The sequence below is a fragment of the Xyrauchen texanus genome, chromosome 37 (assembly GCF_025860055.1).
Source record: "Xyrauchen texanus isolate HMW12.3.18 chromosome 37, RBS_HiC_50CHRs, whole genome shotgun sequence".
Lineage (NCBI taxonomy): Eukaryota > Metazoa > Chordata > Actinopteri > Cypriniformes > Catostomidae > Xyrauchen > Xyrauchen texanus.
Genome location: NC_068312.1, coordinates 1,072,282 through 1,087,299, shown reverse-complemented (window position 1 = coordinate 1,087,299; position 15,018 = coordinate 1,072,282). Strand labels below are relative to the sequence as shown.

The window sequence follows — 15,018 nt, the reverse complement described above, 5'->3', positions numbered from 1 at the left end:
AACACATTCCAGCATCAGGTCGCCAATCAAAACATACACCGATCAGATGAAATAGAAACTCCTACTCAAGAACTGTAAATGATTCATCTGGATTATACACAAAGTTCTGAGGACATGTCTCATCCGTGTGCACCCATAATTAAAAGTGATTCAATAATAATAATAATAATACAAATAATAATAATGACTCAATTTCATAATCATTCAGTGACAACTTAGAAACAACTGAGATATTAATCTTTTACCTCTTTTTTCTCCACGTATCTGTCCATGTTATCATTGTTGAAGTGCGCATGGGTCAACCCGCTAGTGCTCAAACACTATACACATGATTGTAATCTATCACACGATTGTGTGCTGATGTAATTTGTCCAGATTTGCATAGTTTCAACTACTTTTTGACATAGCGTCCTATGTACATGGCCTTTATGGCACTGAAAAGCACTGAGACGCTGCAAAAATGTCCTTCTGATGCATATGTAGATAGACAATATGATCAAATATAGTGAATATGAGAACACAACAGACTGACAAAATCAATTGCAAAATGGATTGCTGTGGACTGTAGGTTTATGATCAATGATATTAGAATAAAACAAACAGTTCATGGACTTCTAAAGCCATTTTTGTATTGTCTATTCTTGTCTGCCCAGGGGTGTAGATTCTACTATTGCGCCCTTTTGCAGATGGACAACAAAATCAAACCAAGCAAGGACAACCCTTCCCAATATGTTTACCATAATCAATGTAAATGCTTTACATTGCAACCACCTCAAAGTTCAAACCAAATCTATGCCCTTGTGTCTGTCACAGCAGATCTTTGTTCACAGTAGCGCCATCTTTGATTTTTGACGTGAATGAAAATGAGGCTGTAAGGCAGGGGTGTCAAACTCAGTTCCTGGAGGGCCGCAGCCCTTCAGAGTTTAGTTCCAGCCCTGCTCCAAAACGCCTCCTTGTAATCTTAAAGAACTCCTGAAGACCTTGATTAGCTGCTTCAGGTGTGTTTAATAAGGGTTGGTGCTAAACCCTTCTTGACTGTGGCCCTCCAGGAACCAAGTTTGACACTCCTGTTGTAAGAGACAGACATACCATGTGCGTTCCAATCTGCAGGGTCTCTACGTAGTTTTCACTGCTCCCTACTCATTGAGCACAGGATATCTGTTTAGGCCTCTGTGTCAAGTTAAATATAGTTTAACACTCAATCATTAAAAACATCTTGAGATTCCTTAGATCTCAATTGCGCTTTGAATACAAGAATGTATTAAATAGTATAATTCCCCACATCCCTGGTTGGGTTCGTATCTAGTATGGGAGCAGGCCGTAGCCGCAGCATTTTCTCTCTATGTATTTCCCTCCACAGAGTATAGATTCGGCTGGGGCCATTTAATGCTCATTATATGCGCTGGGGAAGGTGTTCTTTTCCTTTCCTATTCTTTCAGTGGGAAAACACCCTGCGGAGACCACACCCCGCCCTTAAGGGGGGGGTTGACATGCGGCAAATACGTCACATGGGATCAGGGCCACACAATGAAGGGGTGCGTGGGTGGGTCCAGCCTCGAAGGGAAGGAAAGGGCTCTGCCCAAGGGAGACGCAGGTCTTACTGAAGGGAGACCATGCCACAGAAAATACATCACAGGAGGTTACCGAGTTAACCGGCACCTGTGGATCACTTACCCCAGTACAGGGCATGTTAGCAAACGTACTGGGTCTGACTACGAATTCCTCCACTGAATAGGGCTAGGGAGGAAGGACATCCAGGGTTCTCGGTTCGTGAATTCGCATGGGAGAAAAGAGCACACAAATTCACTATACGCAAGCAGTACACCCGGCCAGCTGCCCCACATTATGAAAACGTACCTGTTCGTACCTGACAGAACACGGGATGAAACCAGCTCAACCTAGAGATTGTAAAATCTCACGAAAGTATTGGGTGTTGCCCAGCCCGCTGCTCTGCAGATGTCTGCTAGGGAGGTGCCATTGGCCAGTGCCCACGAGGATGCCAGACTCCTTGTAGAGTGTATTACTGAAGGGGCGGGCATGGCAAGCCAGCACGATGGCGTTCATTCACCCAGTGGGCAAGCCTCTGTTTGGAAACAGTGTTCCCTTTACGCTGTCCACCAAATCAGACAAAGAGCTGCTCAGAGCATCTAGAGCTCTGCATGCGATCCAAATACATGCATAAAGCAGGCACCGGACACAGCATGAAAAGGCTGGGTCTGCCTCCTCCTGGGGCAGCCTTGCTTGCAGGCTCACCACATGGCCCCTAAAGTGGTCGTGGGAACCTTGGGCACATAGCCCATTCACGGTCTCAGAATCATGTGAGAGACCTCCGGGTCGAACTCCAGGCACATTTCTCTGACAGAGAATGCTTTTAGGTCCCCAACCCTCTTGATGGAAGTGAGCATGGTCAGGAGGGCGGTCTTAAATAGATGACTTTCATCTCGATGGACTCTAGGGCTCGAACGGGGCTCTCCAAAGTCCCGAGAGGTCCCATGAGGGAAGAGGCGTGGCCTAGGAGGATTCAACATCCTCATGCCTCTCAGGAACCTGATGATCAAGTCGTGCTTCCCTTAATACTTACCGTCTACTGCATCGTGGTGTGCCGATATTGTGGCTACAAACACCTTCAAGGTAGCCTCTCCTACAGGAAGGAAAGCACTGATCTCACTGCGCATCTCTGGGAGTCCTAGCATCAGGAAGAACACCACTTAGTGAACACATGCCTTCAGGGTATACAGCTGCCTTGTGGAAGGAGCCCTGTGTGATTGTGTTTACCATCACGGCCAGTAGACCACTTATGTCTTCCGCATCCTGTCCAGGAACTAGACGTGGAGGTTCCAGAGGTCAGGGCGTGGATGCAAGATGGTGCCCCGTCCCTGAGAAAGAAGGTCCTTCCTCAGGGGAATTTTCCTGAGAGGTGCTGTTGCGAGGAGCATGAGGTCCGAGAACCAAGTCTGGGTGGGCCAATACGATGCCATGAGGGTGACTGTTCCTCATCCTCCTTGACCTTGCACAAAGTCTGTGCAAGTAGACTCACTGGGGGAATGCATATTTGCGCAGCCACTGTGTGTCAGCTAGTCTGTCCCCAGGGGGCTCCCATCAGGGCATACCAGAGCGGGCAGTGGGAAGAATCCCAGGGAGCAAACAGGTCTACCTGTGCTTTACCGAATTGACTCCAAATCAGCTGGACCACCTGGGGGGGGGGGTTCTCCACTATTCCCTGAGCGTCACCTGCACATCTGTTGTGGTTTTGAGGTTGCTGGGGATATGAGTGGCCCACAGCGACCTGAGTCACCACTGATTCCAGAGGAAGAGGTGACGAGCGAGTTGTGACATGCGACAAGAGCATAAGCCGCCTTGGTGGTTTATATACGCTACTGTCACCATGTTGTCCGTCCGGACCATGACGTGCTTGCCCTGGATAAACAGCAGTTTGTGTACCAACGCAGCCATGGTCCTGTCCAGGAATACTTGCTGTAAGGAGACTCCTGCCCACAGACACTCAAGGTCTGTCCAAGAGCTTAAGAAGTGGTGGCAGGCCGACGTGATAGCCACACAATGTGTGCCGCGGCGCCCACATCATGACTCGAGTCTGAAGCCAGTGCTACAGCAGTCTCATATGCATCAACCTGAGTGGCGTGACCACCGCTGAGAATGTCATATGCCCCAGGAGCCTTTGAAAATATTTCAAATAGTTCAGGCAGTTCAGCACCGACTGAGCGTGCTTGCTTGTGAGGCGCATTGTTATTGAGACTGAGTATAACTTCATGCCGAGAAAAGAGATGCTCTGAACCGGGGAGAGCTTGCTCTTTTCCCAGTTGACCCAAAGCCCTAAACAGCTGAGGTGGTGAGCACCAGGTCCCTGTGTGGACACAGTAACTCTCGAGAATGTGGTAGAATCAGCCAGCCATCAAGGTAATTGAGTATGCGAATGCCCAATTCCCTTAACGGGGCAAGGGCTACCTCTGCGACCTTTGGGAGTACGTGAGGTGATAAGGACAGGCTGAAGGGGAGGATCTTGTACTGATATGCTTGGCCATCGAACACGAACCGTTGGAAGGGTCTGTGTCGAGGTAAAATCGAGACGTGAAAGTATGCATCCTTCATGTCTACTGGCACAAACCAATCTTGATGCCAGACGCATGACAAAATGTTTTTCTGTGTCAGCATCTTGAACGGGAGTCTGTGCAAAGCCCGGTTCAGAACTCGCAGGTCCAGAATTGGCTGCAACCCATTGCCTTTCTTCGGAACAATTAAGTAAGGCTGTAAAACCCTTGCTTCATCTTGGCTGGACGGACAGACTCTATTGCGCCCTTTTGCAGATGGACCGCAGTTTCTGCATGTAGGATGGGGCGGTCGCCTGCCGAACTGAATCACTTAGCTGAATTGGATGGTTCTGGCCAACCAGAATGACGGGATGGAGAGCGTTAGCCATGCGTCCAAACTCCGGGTAAGGGTCACTAACGGAACAATTGCATCCGACATTCCTGGGGGTGGGGCCTCGCAGCGGGGGGAGCAGGTAATGCCACGTTGAGGATCGTCGCTTCAACCCGAGGTGGCCGCACTGAGGGAACCCTCAAAGCTCTTACCTTGCTCTCGGCATACTCGGCGCAGGGCAGGTTGGTGCCTGAGGAGGAGGGCCTGTTGGGTCATCCTCGAGACTCGTCGAATCTGCTGGCCGGAGGTGTGGTTTGTGTGATGCAGCCGGGCACGTGAAGGTGGGGGAGCTGCATTCATGAAGCCCTGGCTGCGAGCGCTCGGTGTCCAGTCACTGTGGTAACGGTGGCTGTGGCCACTGTTGGCGTGACCCAAGGAAAGAGGAAACTGCTGTTTTTTTAACTGCTGTTTTTTTGACAACGTGGCCACAATAAAAGAGGAACACAGGACTCACCTTCCGGCCCTCCAGCGGGGGATGGAGTGGTGTGGTCACCAGCTCCATGGTCCCAGCGGACATCTTCCTCCTTGGGTCGTCATTTAGGAGACCCTAGTGCCAGTCCATGAGATGGGGGGTGTCAGCTTCCTACAGGGGGCTCTACGGCAGGCAGGGCCGAGGACTAACCTCGGTCTGGGGCAGAGCCACCTGAGCTTTCGCCGTCACAGTGGTACGGTGAGCCCTCGGTGAGCAGAAGGTGGCGTTCCTGGACCACAAGAGGGGACTTCGTCACCCGGAGGGCACAGTCAGTTGCAAATTCCAGTGGCAAATTCCTCTCACCAATTTTCATTGGCCTTTTCTCAAAGATCTGATGTTTTTTGGGGCTCCCAATACCAACCCCTATTGTCACTACATCGACACAACATCGAGTGAGTGACAGAAGGGGAATTAATGCTAATTTTCAGAGAGCTCAAAAAAATATTACAATTATATTTCGGTTGCATTTGAGGGCAAACAAAAAAGTGATTTATTGTGTAAAATAAGAACATAATATCGGAATATCGATCACAGGCCCCAGAATCTAATCAAATAAAAATCGTATCGTGGCAGACTTTAAAGTATCAGCAAATATCAGATTATAGGCCAATAGAATTGATATAAGATTGTATCTTGATGAAATGTCAGATTTACACCCCTAATAATTACCTACACAAAAATCTGGCTCCTACACTGGCTATTGTGGGAAAATTCACAGTATTTGCAGGACTCATTTTGTAAATGGAAGAATAGAAAAGGAATTGAAATTCATTCTGAAGTAACATGACATTTTTATATGACCATTGTTTTCATATGTGGGCTGATATTGTGAGAGGGCTTTAGCAGGTCTAAATGTTTCTCCTTAGTTTTAATTTTGTAAACTTTTTAAAATTTTATGAATTTGTAAACAAGAGCCCTAAAATGTAAAAATTATTATTATGTTTTTTGTTTTGTTTTTCAAATTAAAGTTGCTAAAAAATATATTTTTTAGTTAAGAGTATAAATGTTGTTTGTTATTCAGCCAGATCTTATGAAGGAATTTATGGCCAGACCTTCAAAAATTATAATTCAATATACAATAAACCCTGTGACTATTAATATGAATAAATGCACAGTATTAAGGGTGTTTTGTAAGTAACATGTTCCTTGCGATGAAAGTGTTAGCTAAACTAAATACGGAAAAAAGTTTGGCCCCCACCAAGTTTTGATCTGGATAATCTGGCCCCCACAAGAAAGTAGTTGAACAGCGCTCTTCTACATATACTAGTTATTATGCATTAATTACATTAATTATCTTCATTTGGGGGCCTTTCTCAGCAAATAATGATGGATGTGATTAATTGTGATTAATTAATTAGCATGTCTAGTAATTAATTTGATTAAAAATGTGGGCAAAAGTTATTTTAATGAGTAATTTATTTATTAATGTATGTGTTATTTTAACTTTGACACAGTACACATACTTTAATTTAAAAATAACTTCACTCTACTTTTTATACAGATCTATTCAGATTATACATAAATCCACACCTAGAATCTCTGGTAAACTCAGCAAGCGATTTTGTCATTAAGATGATGAAATGGAGAAAATCACACAACATTAACGCATCACAGTATATCATTTCTCAATCCATCCATCTTTAACTATGATCAAATCAGATGCTGCAGTCGACACCTCCCTATTCCAAGAAAGTGTACAGAAGTTCACTAAAATGTCATATTTGCAGGAATATTTTGTGTCTTGTGTAAGAAATGTATCAGTTCTTTTTGGTGAATCAACCACAATGAGATCTACTGCTCATAGTAGCATGAAAAGTGATTTACAACTAATGTCACAATCAGTGTTATGCAATATGCCCTTTTAGTGCTGTACTCAATCCTGTAGATAATAGAATTTAGTCTCAAGTTTTTATTTTATAGGACAACTTTTGTACACAAAAAATGCTTGTAATAATACTGGTTCTGTTGTAAGGGTTTAAACAATATTTACGATGTAGAGATCACAATACTGCTGCTGTTTTGTGAAAATGAGAGACACCACAAGAAAAGTGACAAAATAAATTGGGTACTTCATTAACACTTGTGCTTGATTCAGTCTCTCATTCAAACCGTCACTTTATGTGTCACAAAACAGCAAATTGTTCCTCCTCTTTAGCATTAATATGCTAAATTGCTTTTGTATGATGTAATATTCATAAAATACAGTTGGACATCCTCATTAAAATATTAAAATGATAACAAACTTTTGCAGGACACCCCCCATGTGTGACATGTGACCCAGACATGTTCTTGCCAGATTTCATGACATTCAAACCCATAATCCTTTGCTTAACATTCAGCTGTGTATTTGACAGCATGACTAGTATACATGCTCATTCTCTGCTTCAGTTCTGTGTGAAGGATTTTCATCTTTAATAAATCAGCAGGAAAAACGAAATAAAATCTCGGTGTGTGAAGGTTTGAACCGACAGTACACGACCGAACATCAAGTTAATGCTTTAACTTATAAACAAATCACACATCTGAAAGGAAACAAACAGAAATAATAATAATCTAACATTCATCATATTACATTCCAGAAACATTCACCAAAAACTTCATCCAGCTCGCTCTTCTGTGGAACAGTGCATTGAGAAACAGTTCTTCTCCTGTGTGATAAAGAGAATGTGACGGAAGGCAAATATTAAAAGTAAGAACCAAAGTGCCAAGGATAAAGTGATTTCAAGTAACAGGAGTTCTTTAAAAAGGGGTGTGGCCTGAGGCGAGAGAAAGCATCTTATTGGCTGCTGCGGTGCACACTTATGCTGACAGAAATCTTGGTGGCTCCTCCTTTTATAGTGACAGGAAAGGTCAAAGGTCACAAATCAGTCTGAACTCATGTTTGACCGCTTTCTCTGATGATGTCACTGATGTGATGTCACAGCCTTGAGTGTCCTACGGGATGAAAATCAGAAGTACTGAATCCATTAAAGAGCGTATACGGGTGAATCTCACGTGTAGTAATGAAAATGACATTTCTTTTGCAGTGCAGTTATAAGAATGAGATTTTTTAACAGTACTACACTGTAATGATTCAGATTTTTTGCATTATGGAATGAGAATATGCTAAATGGTCATGAAAACATATTTAATGTACATTTTCTAGTGAGATTCACCTGTAAGTACAAACTGAATGAACATTACTTAACTAAACTGTTAGGGTACATACACACTAGAGTTTACACTACATCTGAGAAAGTGATCCTGTCGATTTTAACCGGGACGGTGCATTGCAATGATTTCGAGGAAAAGCACAAGGGTTTGCAGTCAGACTGTATCACTTTCACAAACCCTTGTGCTGTTCTCAACCTGGTCTCATAGAATCAACGTTACTCCATATACATCTTTGCAAACTGACTTGTACGTGTCGCTTTCTACATTTTGCTGCAGTTTCCTGGTGAAATAAACACTACAAGCGCTACGACTGTGTGTTTTATTCACTGTCACACAAATCACGAGTACAATTGCTAATTTTGATTTGATAAAAAATATATATTTTTCACTCTATTACTCACCCCCAGCTATGATATCAAAACATTGTTACTTTAAAGCATGATTTGAACACCCACCTACATGTACACTCTTATCCCTGTGTCTTTAGCTTGCGCGGTAGCTCACCTGATAGAACATTGGACTTTGGGCTCGACAGCCGCAGTTTGAGCCCAGCCAAAGATGCACAAAAGTGGTATAGAAATGACACAAAATGACATGGTTGCTTCAGTGCATGTGTATTTTGTTTTCTTTCTTTTTTTCGAATTTGCATTTAAAAACATTATCGGTTAGGGTTAGGTGTTGGTTAAGGGTAAGGATGTCTGTTTTGTTAAACTCTCATTTATCTTTTTGGACACTATTGGTTAGGTTTAGAGTCAAGTTTCAGGTTAGGGAGGTATGTTTTACTTAAACGTCCATCTAAAATTCACCTTAAAAACCTTGATTACAACCTCATTTCACTTGGTTTTGACCCCCCCCCCCCGTAATATCACGTAATATCACTTTTGCAAAAATGTTGTCTGCGGTCAGGACAGGGTCATTGAAATCTACCTGACCCTAAACTCCCAGGTCACACACACATACACACACACACACACACACACACACACACACACGCATGCATACAGGCACGCACTCAAGCAAGCACACACACGAACGTAAGCACATACACACACACACACACAAACACACCTGTGTGTGGGTTTGAAGGTAAAGCACCAGAGGTTCTGCTTTAGTGAAGGTCGCCCAGCTCCTGCGCCAACTCTTCAACTTTACCTGCACGTGGAGACGACTGTGCAACTGACTGCTGCTTCTGAAACACACACACACACACACACACACACACACACACACACACACACACACACACACACACACACACACACACTTGTTGTGTTTCCATGTTTTATGGGGACTTTCCATAGACATAATGGTTTTTATACTGTACAAACTTTATATTCTATCCCCTAAACCTAACCTTACCCCTAAACCTAACCCTCACAGAAAACTTTCTGCATTTTTACATTTTCAAAAAACATCATTTAATATGATTTATAAGCTGTTTTCCTCATGGGGACCGACAAAATGTCCCCACAAGGTCAAACATTTCAGGTTTTACTATCCTTATGGGGACATTTGGTCCCCACAAAGTGATAAATACACGCTCACACATACACACACACACACTTCTGTTAGTAAATGCTGATTAAACTGGTTACTTTTTGGGGTTTTTCAGTGGCAATTATCAATATCTATAGAGTAGTGTAGGCAATAGATAATCTATATAATACAATTAAAAGATAGAAAATGAGGTATTGAGCACACATACATTGCTGTAATGTTTTACATATTTTCAATGCACAATTGCAAGAGCTAGAATAATAACCAATGTATCTAAATCTGAATTTTGCTATTACCGTGCGAGAGAATTCTGCTAGCTCTGTGATTGGTCTATTCTGATAACCGCTACTTTCCGCTGTGAAACACAGAAGCTTGACATTTGACATTGTTTGCTTAATTTCTGAGATATGAAACTGAGAGATTTGTATTTGAAGTTCTGAATTCCTTCATAAGCTATAAATTTTTAACCTGTAATTGTAAATCTGAATATTTACAGCTAATTCCACTTCAAAACAATTTAAATCAAGAAACCACAATTGGTCACCATTTAAAGGGGCGGGTAAAACTGGCAATTTCTTTCAACGTGGAGCAGGATAGATAGCAAGGAATAGGAAGAACTCATGGACAAGGGATCCTAGAGAGGTGGGCATGGGTACCAACAGAGAGGTCAGAGAGGTGGGAATGGGGCCCGTCGAAGTGTTGGTCGTCAGAGAGGGAGGCAGAACTGTTATGTCTGGGCCATCATCATTGATCATGTGGTGAACTGAGGCCTTACTATGGCAGAGGCTGCCAGATTAGTCGATCCAAATGTAAAACTATCAATTCTATCATCCAAACTTTTCGCCAAGAAAACCGGTAAGTCTGGAGGATATACAGTACACTATGTTTTACCATTACATTTACAGTAAGTTGTAATGCATGTAAATGCATAAAACATGTTACAGTATTCTTACAGTATGATCTATTGACTGTATACTCTCTTCTATGCTTTGAATTGACAGAAAACCCCATAGTGGTGGCCGTGTGCTGACTGACCAGCAGGAGTGGGCAGTGGTGGAAATGGTGAGGGCCAGGAATGATATACGGCTGTCGGAAATAAAGCAGGCAATTGAGGAGAACAATGACACCTTTGCCAATGTGGCATCCAATAGCCTACCAACAGTAGCCTACCAACAGTACGGTAGCATGTTACTCTCAGCACTTCTAAGGGCGATTTGAAACATGTATCTTGCATTGTTTGTTATTGGAGTCACTGGTAGTTAAATCGACTAAACTGAAAAGATATCATTATGTTGTGTTTTGGTGATTAAACCATGTTGTCATGACATTTCACAAGAAACTTATATTTTGAATCAGTGGTTGTGTGGTGAGAGATGTTAACAATCCAAATGAATGTACAATGGGGGTTATTCTGTGTGTGTGAGTGCACTGACTCTGTGACCCTAAACATTCACAAACACTATAATGTTTGTAATATATACTGTTGTGCAGTTCATTTTATTTGTATTGCAGAATATACATTTATCTTCTGAAGCAAATATTGAGAACTATCACATTGTAGTTCCATTTATACATCAGATACCAATCCAACAGATTTAATCAGGTACACTTTCTATAGTACAAATGTCTCCAAAAAGACGGAAAAAAGCTGTAAATGCTGCTGAATGGAGGATTTGGCTTTTCAGGCTGATAATTGGAGGAAGATCTGTTTGTGCCTCACAGGAAACAGTAGGGTTACATCAGAGTAAGTGTGTGAGGGTGGTGTTACCTCAATTCTTTTCTTGGACTCAGTGCCGCCTCCTGCTGTCCCTTCAGCTGCCTGCAGGACTTCAAAACACTCTTTACACATTCGCCAGTTCTTGCTCTCTGACAGCTTTGAACACTTCCCACAAATGGCCTACAGATAACACAACAAACAACAGCACACATGACAAACTCTTCACAGACAGAGACTGGTTGATACAATTATTTTTTCCCAGTTAAAATTGTTGCTTCCTTTTTAATGTACTGTGGTATTGCTAATCTAGGATGGTACAAAAGGAATTCATCCCATAGGAGGCCACTAGGGTGACTTGTTCCTTGTCCTCCATGGCCTTGCACAGCACATGTGCAAGTAGGCTCCCCCGGGGCCAACTGTGTGCCAGCACATATGTCCTGAGGGGAGCCTCCGTTAGTGAGTACCAGAGTGGGCAGTGGGAGCAAACAGGTCCACCTGTGCTTTGTCGAACCGGTCCCAAATCAGCGGTCCCAAATCAGCTGGACCACCTGGGCTCTCCACTGAGCGTGCCCTGTCGCGACAGCATGTCCGCTGCCATGTTGAGGCTGCCCGGGATATGAGTGGCCTGCTGCAACCTGAGACGCTGCTGACTCCAATGGAGATTCATGTACGCCACCATCATGGTGGTGTCTGAAAGGATCAAGATGTGCTTGCCCATGATCAGTGGGAGAGACCTCCGCAGGGCAAGAAGTACAGCCAACAACTCTAGACAGTTGATGTGCCAACATAAGCGTGGTCCTGTCCAGGACCTTGCACACAGTGCCCCAACCCAGTTTGGAGGCATCTGTGGTGACCACGACGTGTCTGGACACCTGCTGTAGGGGTACTCCTGTCCGCAGAAAACAGAGGTCTGTCTAAGGGTTGAATGTCTGGTGGCGGAAAGAGGAGATGAAGACATGGAATGTGCCGTGGCACCATGTCCATCTCAGGACTCGAGTCTGAAGCCAGTGCTGAAGCGGTCTCATCCGCATCAACCCGAGCGGCGCAGCTGCTGCTGAGGATGTCATATGCCCCAGGAGACTCTGGCGGCGGGAAAGTGACTGAGGAGGAGGTCCTATGGAGGCGTCCTCTAGACTCATCAGTGTCTACAGTGGAAGGTGTGGATGTGTCATCCAAGGCAATGTGGGTACCGCGGCCCGGGGGGTGCAGCAAGATATTTCCCTCCCAGCCCTCCACCGGGGATGGAGTGGTCCAGATATCAACTCCGTAGCGGCCATCTAGCTCCTTTGTTTAATCATCTCAGGAATGCTTGGGAGCCTTCTGGGTCCCGGTAGTGGTTTGTGAGACAGGGCCTCAGCTTCCTGCGTGGAGCTCTATGCTGGGGCTGAGAGCTGGGTCCAGGTTGAAGTGTAGCTGCCTGTTATTTAGAAGCTGCTGGGGAACGCCCTTGGAGAGCAGATGGAGCACGGCTCGTGCTGGAACGCAAATTTTTTTTATACCCTCTTGATGAGTTATTATTTTACAATTCCACTTGAGGATCCTAGTGGAGCAAAACACTTCCTCTTTAAGTATCTGTCAGTATATAGTCAGAATACAGTATAAACACACTCATAAACAGACACACGTACTGCGCTGCAGTTCTTGCAGTGGTGTTTGCGTTTGGTGAAATGGAAGGTCTCGTTGCAGCCTTTACATGTTTCTCTCTCCTTCTCTCTCTTCTTTGAACTCTTCTACACAGCACGTACAAACACACACACACACACACATACAGGTTAACACAGTGACATCTACCTCACATGAAGATCTTCTGTATGTGTGTACGTATGGGTGTGTGTGTCTCACTCGCTCATGCTGGGCTCCGTCTGTCTCGCATGTGTTTGTGTTGATCGCTGGACTCTGTGTTCAGAAGTTGAATTGACATATGAGTTTAACACTCTCCCTTAAACATCACAATCTGTTACATACAACAAAGTCATCAGTCATTGACAAACAGTTTTAGTCATGTGGATTTGCTGTGCAACGATAATGTCAATTTAACGCATTCATTTTGAGTGATTAATTATGTGATAAAAAGTGCATTAAAAATGAACGCAATTAATCATGCCCCTGACTCGTACATTATTTCCGTAATAAAGAACCATCCAAGCATTTCAAGTTTGATGTCGGTCCTTGATGTTTTAGTGAATCTGTGTCAGTAGGGGGCAGTCAGCGCGACTCCAGCTGTACAGAAAACCAACGAGAGCAGCACAGTCTTCCATCTCCAGACATGTTTTTCAACATTTGAAACTACATTTACCTTGACACAGCGTCCTAAAATCCAAGCGCTTATGACTAGAGATGCTGAAAACTAGTGAGATGCTCCAAACACGTCCGTCTGATGCACGAGTACAAAGACCAACAATTCAAAATCGAACAGAGGGAAGTCAATAATAGTGTTATGATCAATGATATAGAAATAAAACAAGCAGTATTTTGACTTTTAAAGACACCTGTTGTTTTGTTATGACACTTTAGTGTTTTACTTGTCTGTTGCTACAATCTATGATGGTAATATTCGATAATATTATTATTTTATAATTATTTTTATTATTATACACTAAATTATCTTTTTTAAGGCCTTTCTCTGCAAATGTTGATATAGGTAATTAATTCTAGAATTTAATCGGCACATCAGTCATTGATTGACAGCCCTAGTCTTAATGCTTTAATTGTCTGCTGCCACAATATATGTACAGTACATGATGTAATGCATTTGAATTTGTATTTAAATGTATTTGAATATTATAATGAATCTGCATTAAATATTTATTATATATTATATTTATAATAATTGTTATTTTGTTTTAATATATTTATTTGGGGGCCATTAATTGCCATTCATTTGATTAATTAGTCGAGCATCATGTAATTAATTTGATTAAAACTTTAAGCAATTGTCAGCCCTAAAAGACATATTAATATTATGAAGCCTATTTTAAGACTACTTTTGTTTTATTGTTTTGTGACATTTTCACACCCAAATCTTATTACTGCAATGTGCAAAAAACAATAATATATCATTTAAATTCTAAAGAGTTTGTACTCATGGTACTTCTGCCTTTTTTATACCTGTAAATAAAAAATATTGCATTACAGTATTTTGTAGTGGAATACAGGACAAAAATACAATTACAGTCATGAGAATGGGGATAAAATGTGCTTAATATCCATGAAAATAATGTTTCAATGCAACTTAATCATCCTTTAATGTAAAATATAATTTCTTAGTTTTCTTTCAATTTTGTTGAAATATGAATCATTGTTGTGAAATTCACCAAAATAAGTATTAATGTCACATGACTTTTATAGTCTGTAACAGTGAAAATGTATGGAGTGAGTAATGACTGATGTATTACTGGTGTGTCAGACGTGTGTTCTTCATCACGACAGATGGAGCTGTTGAACGTTTTAAACGTCTCACTATTCTGCTTGTGCTTGTCAATAGTGGCCAAAATCACCTACAAACACACGAGAGAGAGAGGTGAACAAACACTGCGAATCTGACAATAAAACCAGTAATAAACATATTTCACTACAATTCAAGCTATAACTATGTCAAACAATGCTCGTATGTTCGTATATCTGCTGAAAAGGCCAGTAATAAATACAGAACCTTAACCCTCCTATGGTATTCGGTCATTTTTGACCAAAATACATTTTCCTCTTTAATAAAAATGGTTTCCTTTATCTGAGCAGTACAAAA

At 42.6% G+C, this 15,018-nt stretch overlaps 1 protein-coding gene across 6 annotated transcripts in view; it reads right to left on the bottom strand.

The window, feature by feature from the left end:
• Positions 1 to 6,360: 6,360 nt before the first annotated feature.
• LOC127630689 (FYVE, RhoGEF and PH domain-containing protein 3-like) overlaps positions 6,361 to 15,018 on the bottom strand; it is a 69,148-nt gene continuing 60,490 nt past the window's right edge. For all 6 annotated transcript variants that reach the window (XM_052108344.1, XM_052108348.1, XM_052108347.1 and 3 more), the window contains 6 exons: positions 14,672 to 14,773; positions 13,119 to 13,172; positions 12,905 to 13,006; positions 11,328 to 11,456; positions 9,131 to 9,251; positions 6,361 to 7,843 (listed from right to left, as the gene is read on the bottom strand). In XM_052108344.1, the coding sequence (XP_051964304.1) occupies positions 9,171 to 9,251; positions 11,328 to 11,456; positions 12,905 to 13,006; positions 13,119 to 13,172; positions 14,672 to 14,773 (468 nt within the window). In that variant the 3' untranslated portion in view covers positions 6,361 to 7,843; positions 9,131 to 9,170. The remainder of the gene's footprint in view (positions 7,844 to 9,130; positions 9,252 to 11,327; positions 11,457 to 12,904; positions 13,007 to 13,118; positions 13,173 to 14,671; positions 14,774 to 15,018) is intronic.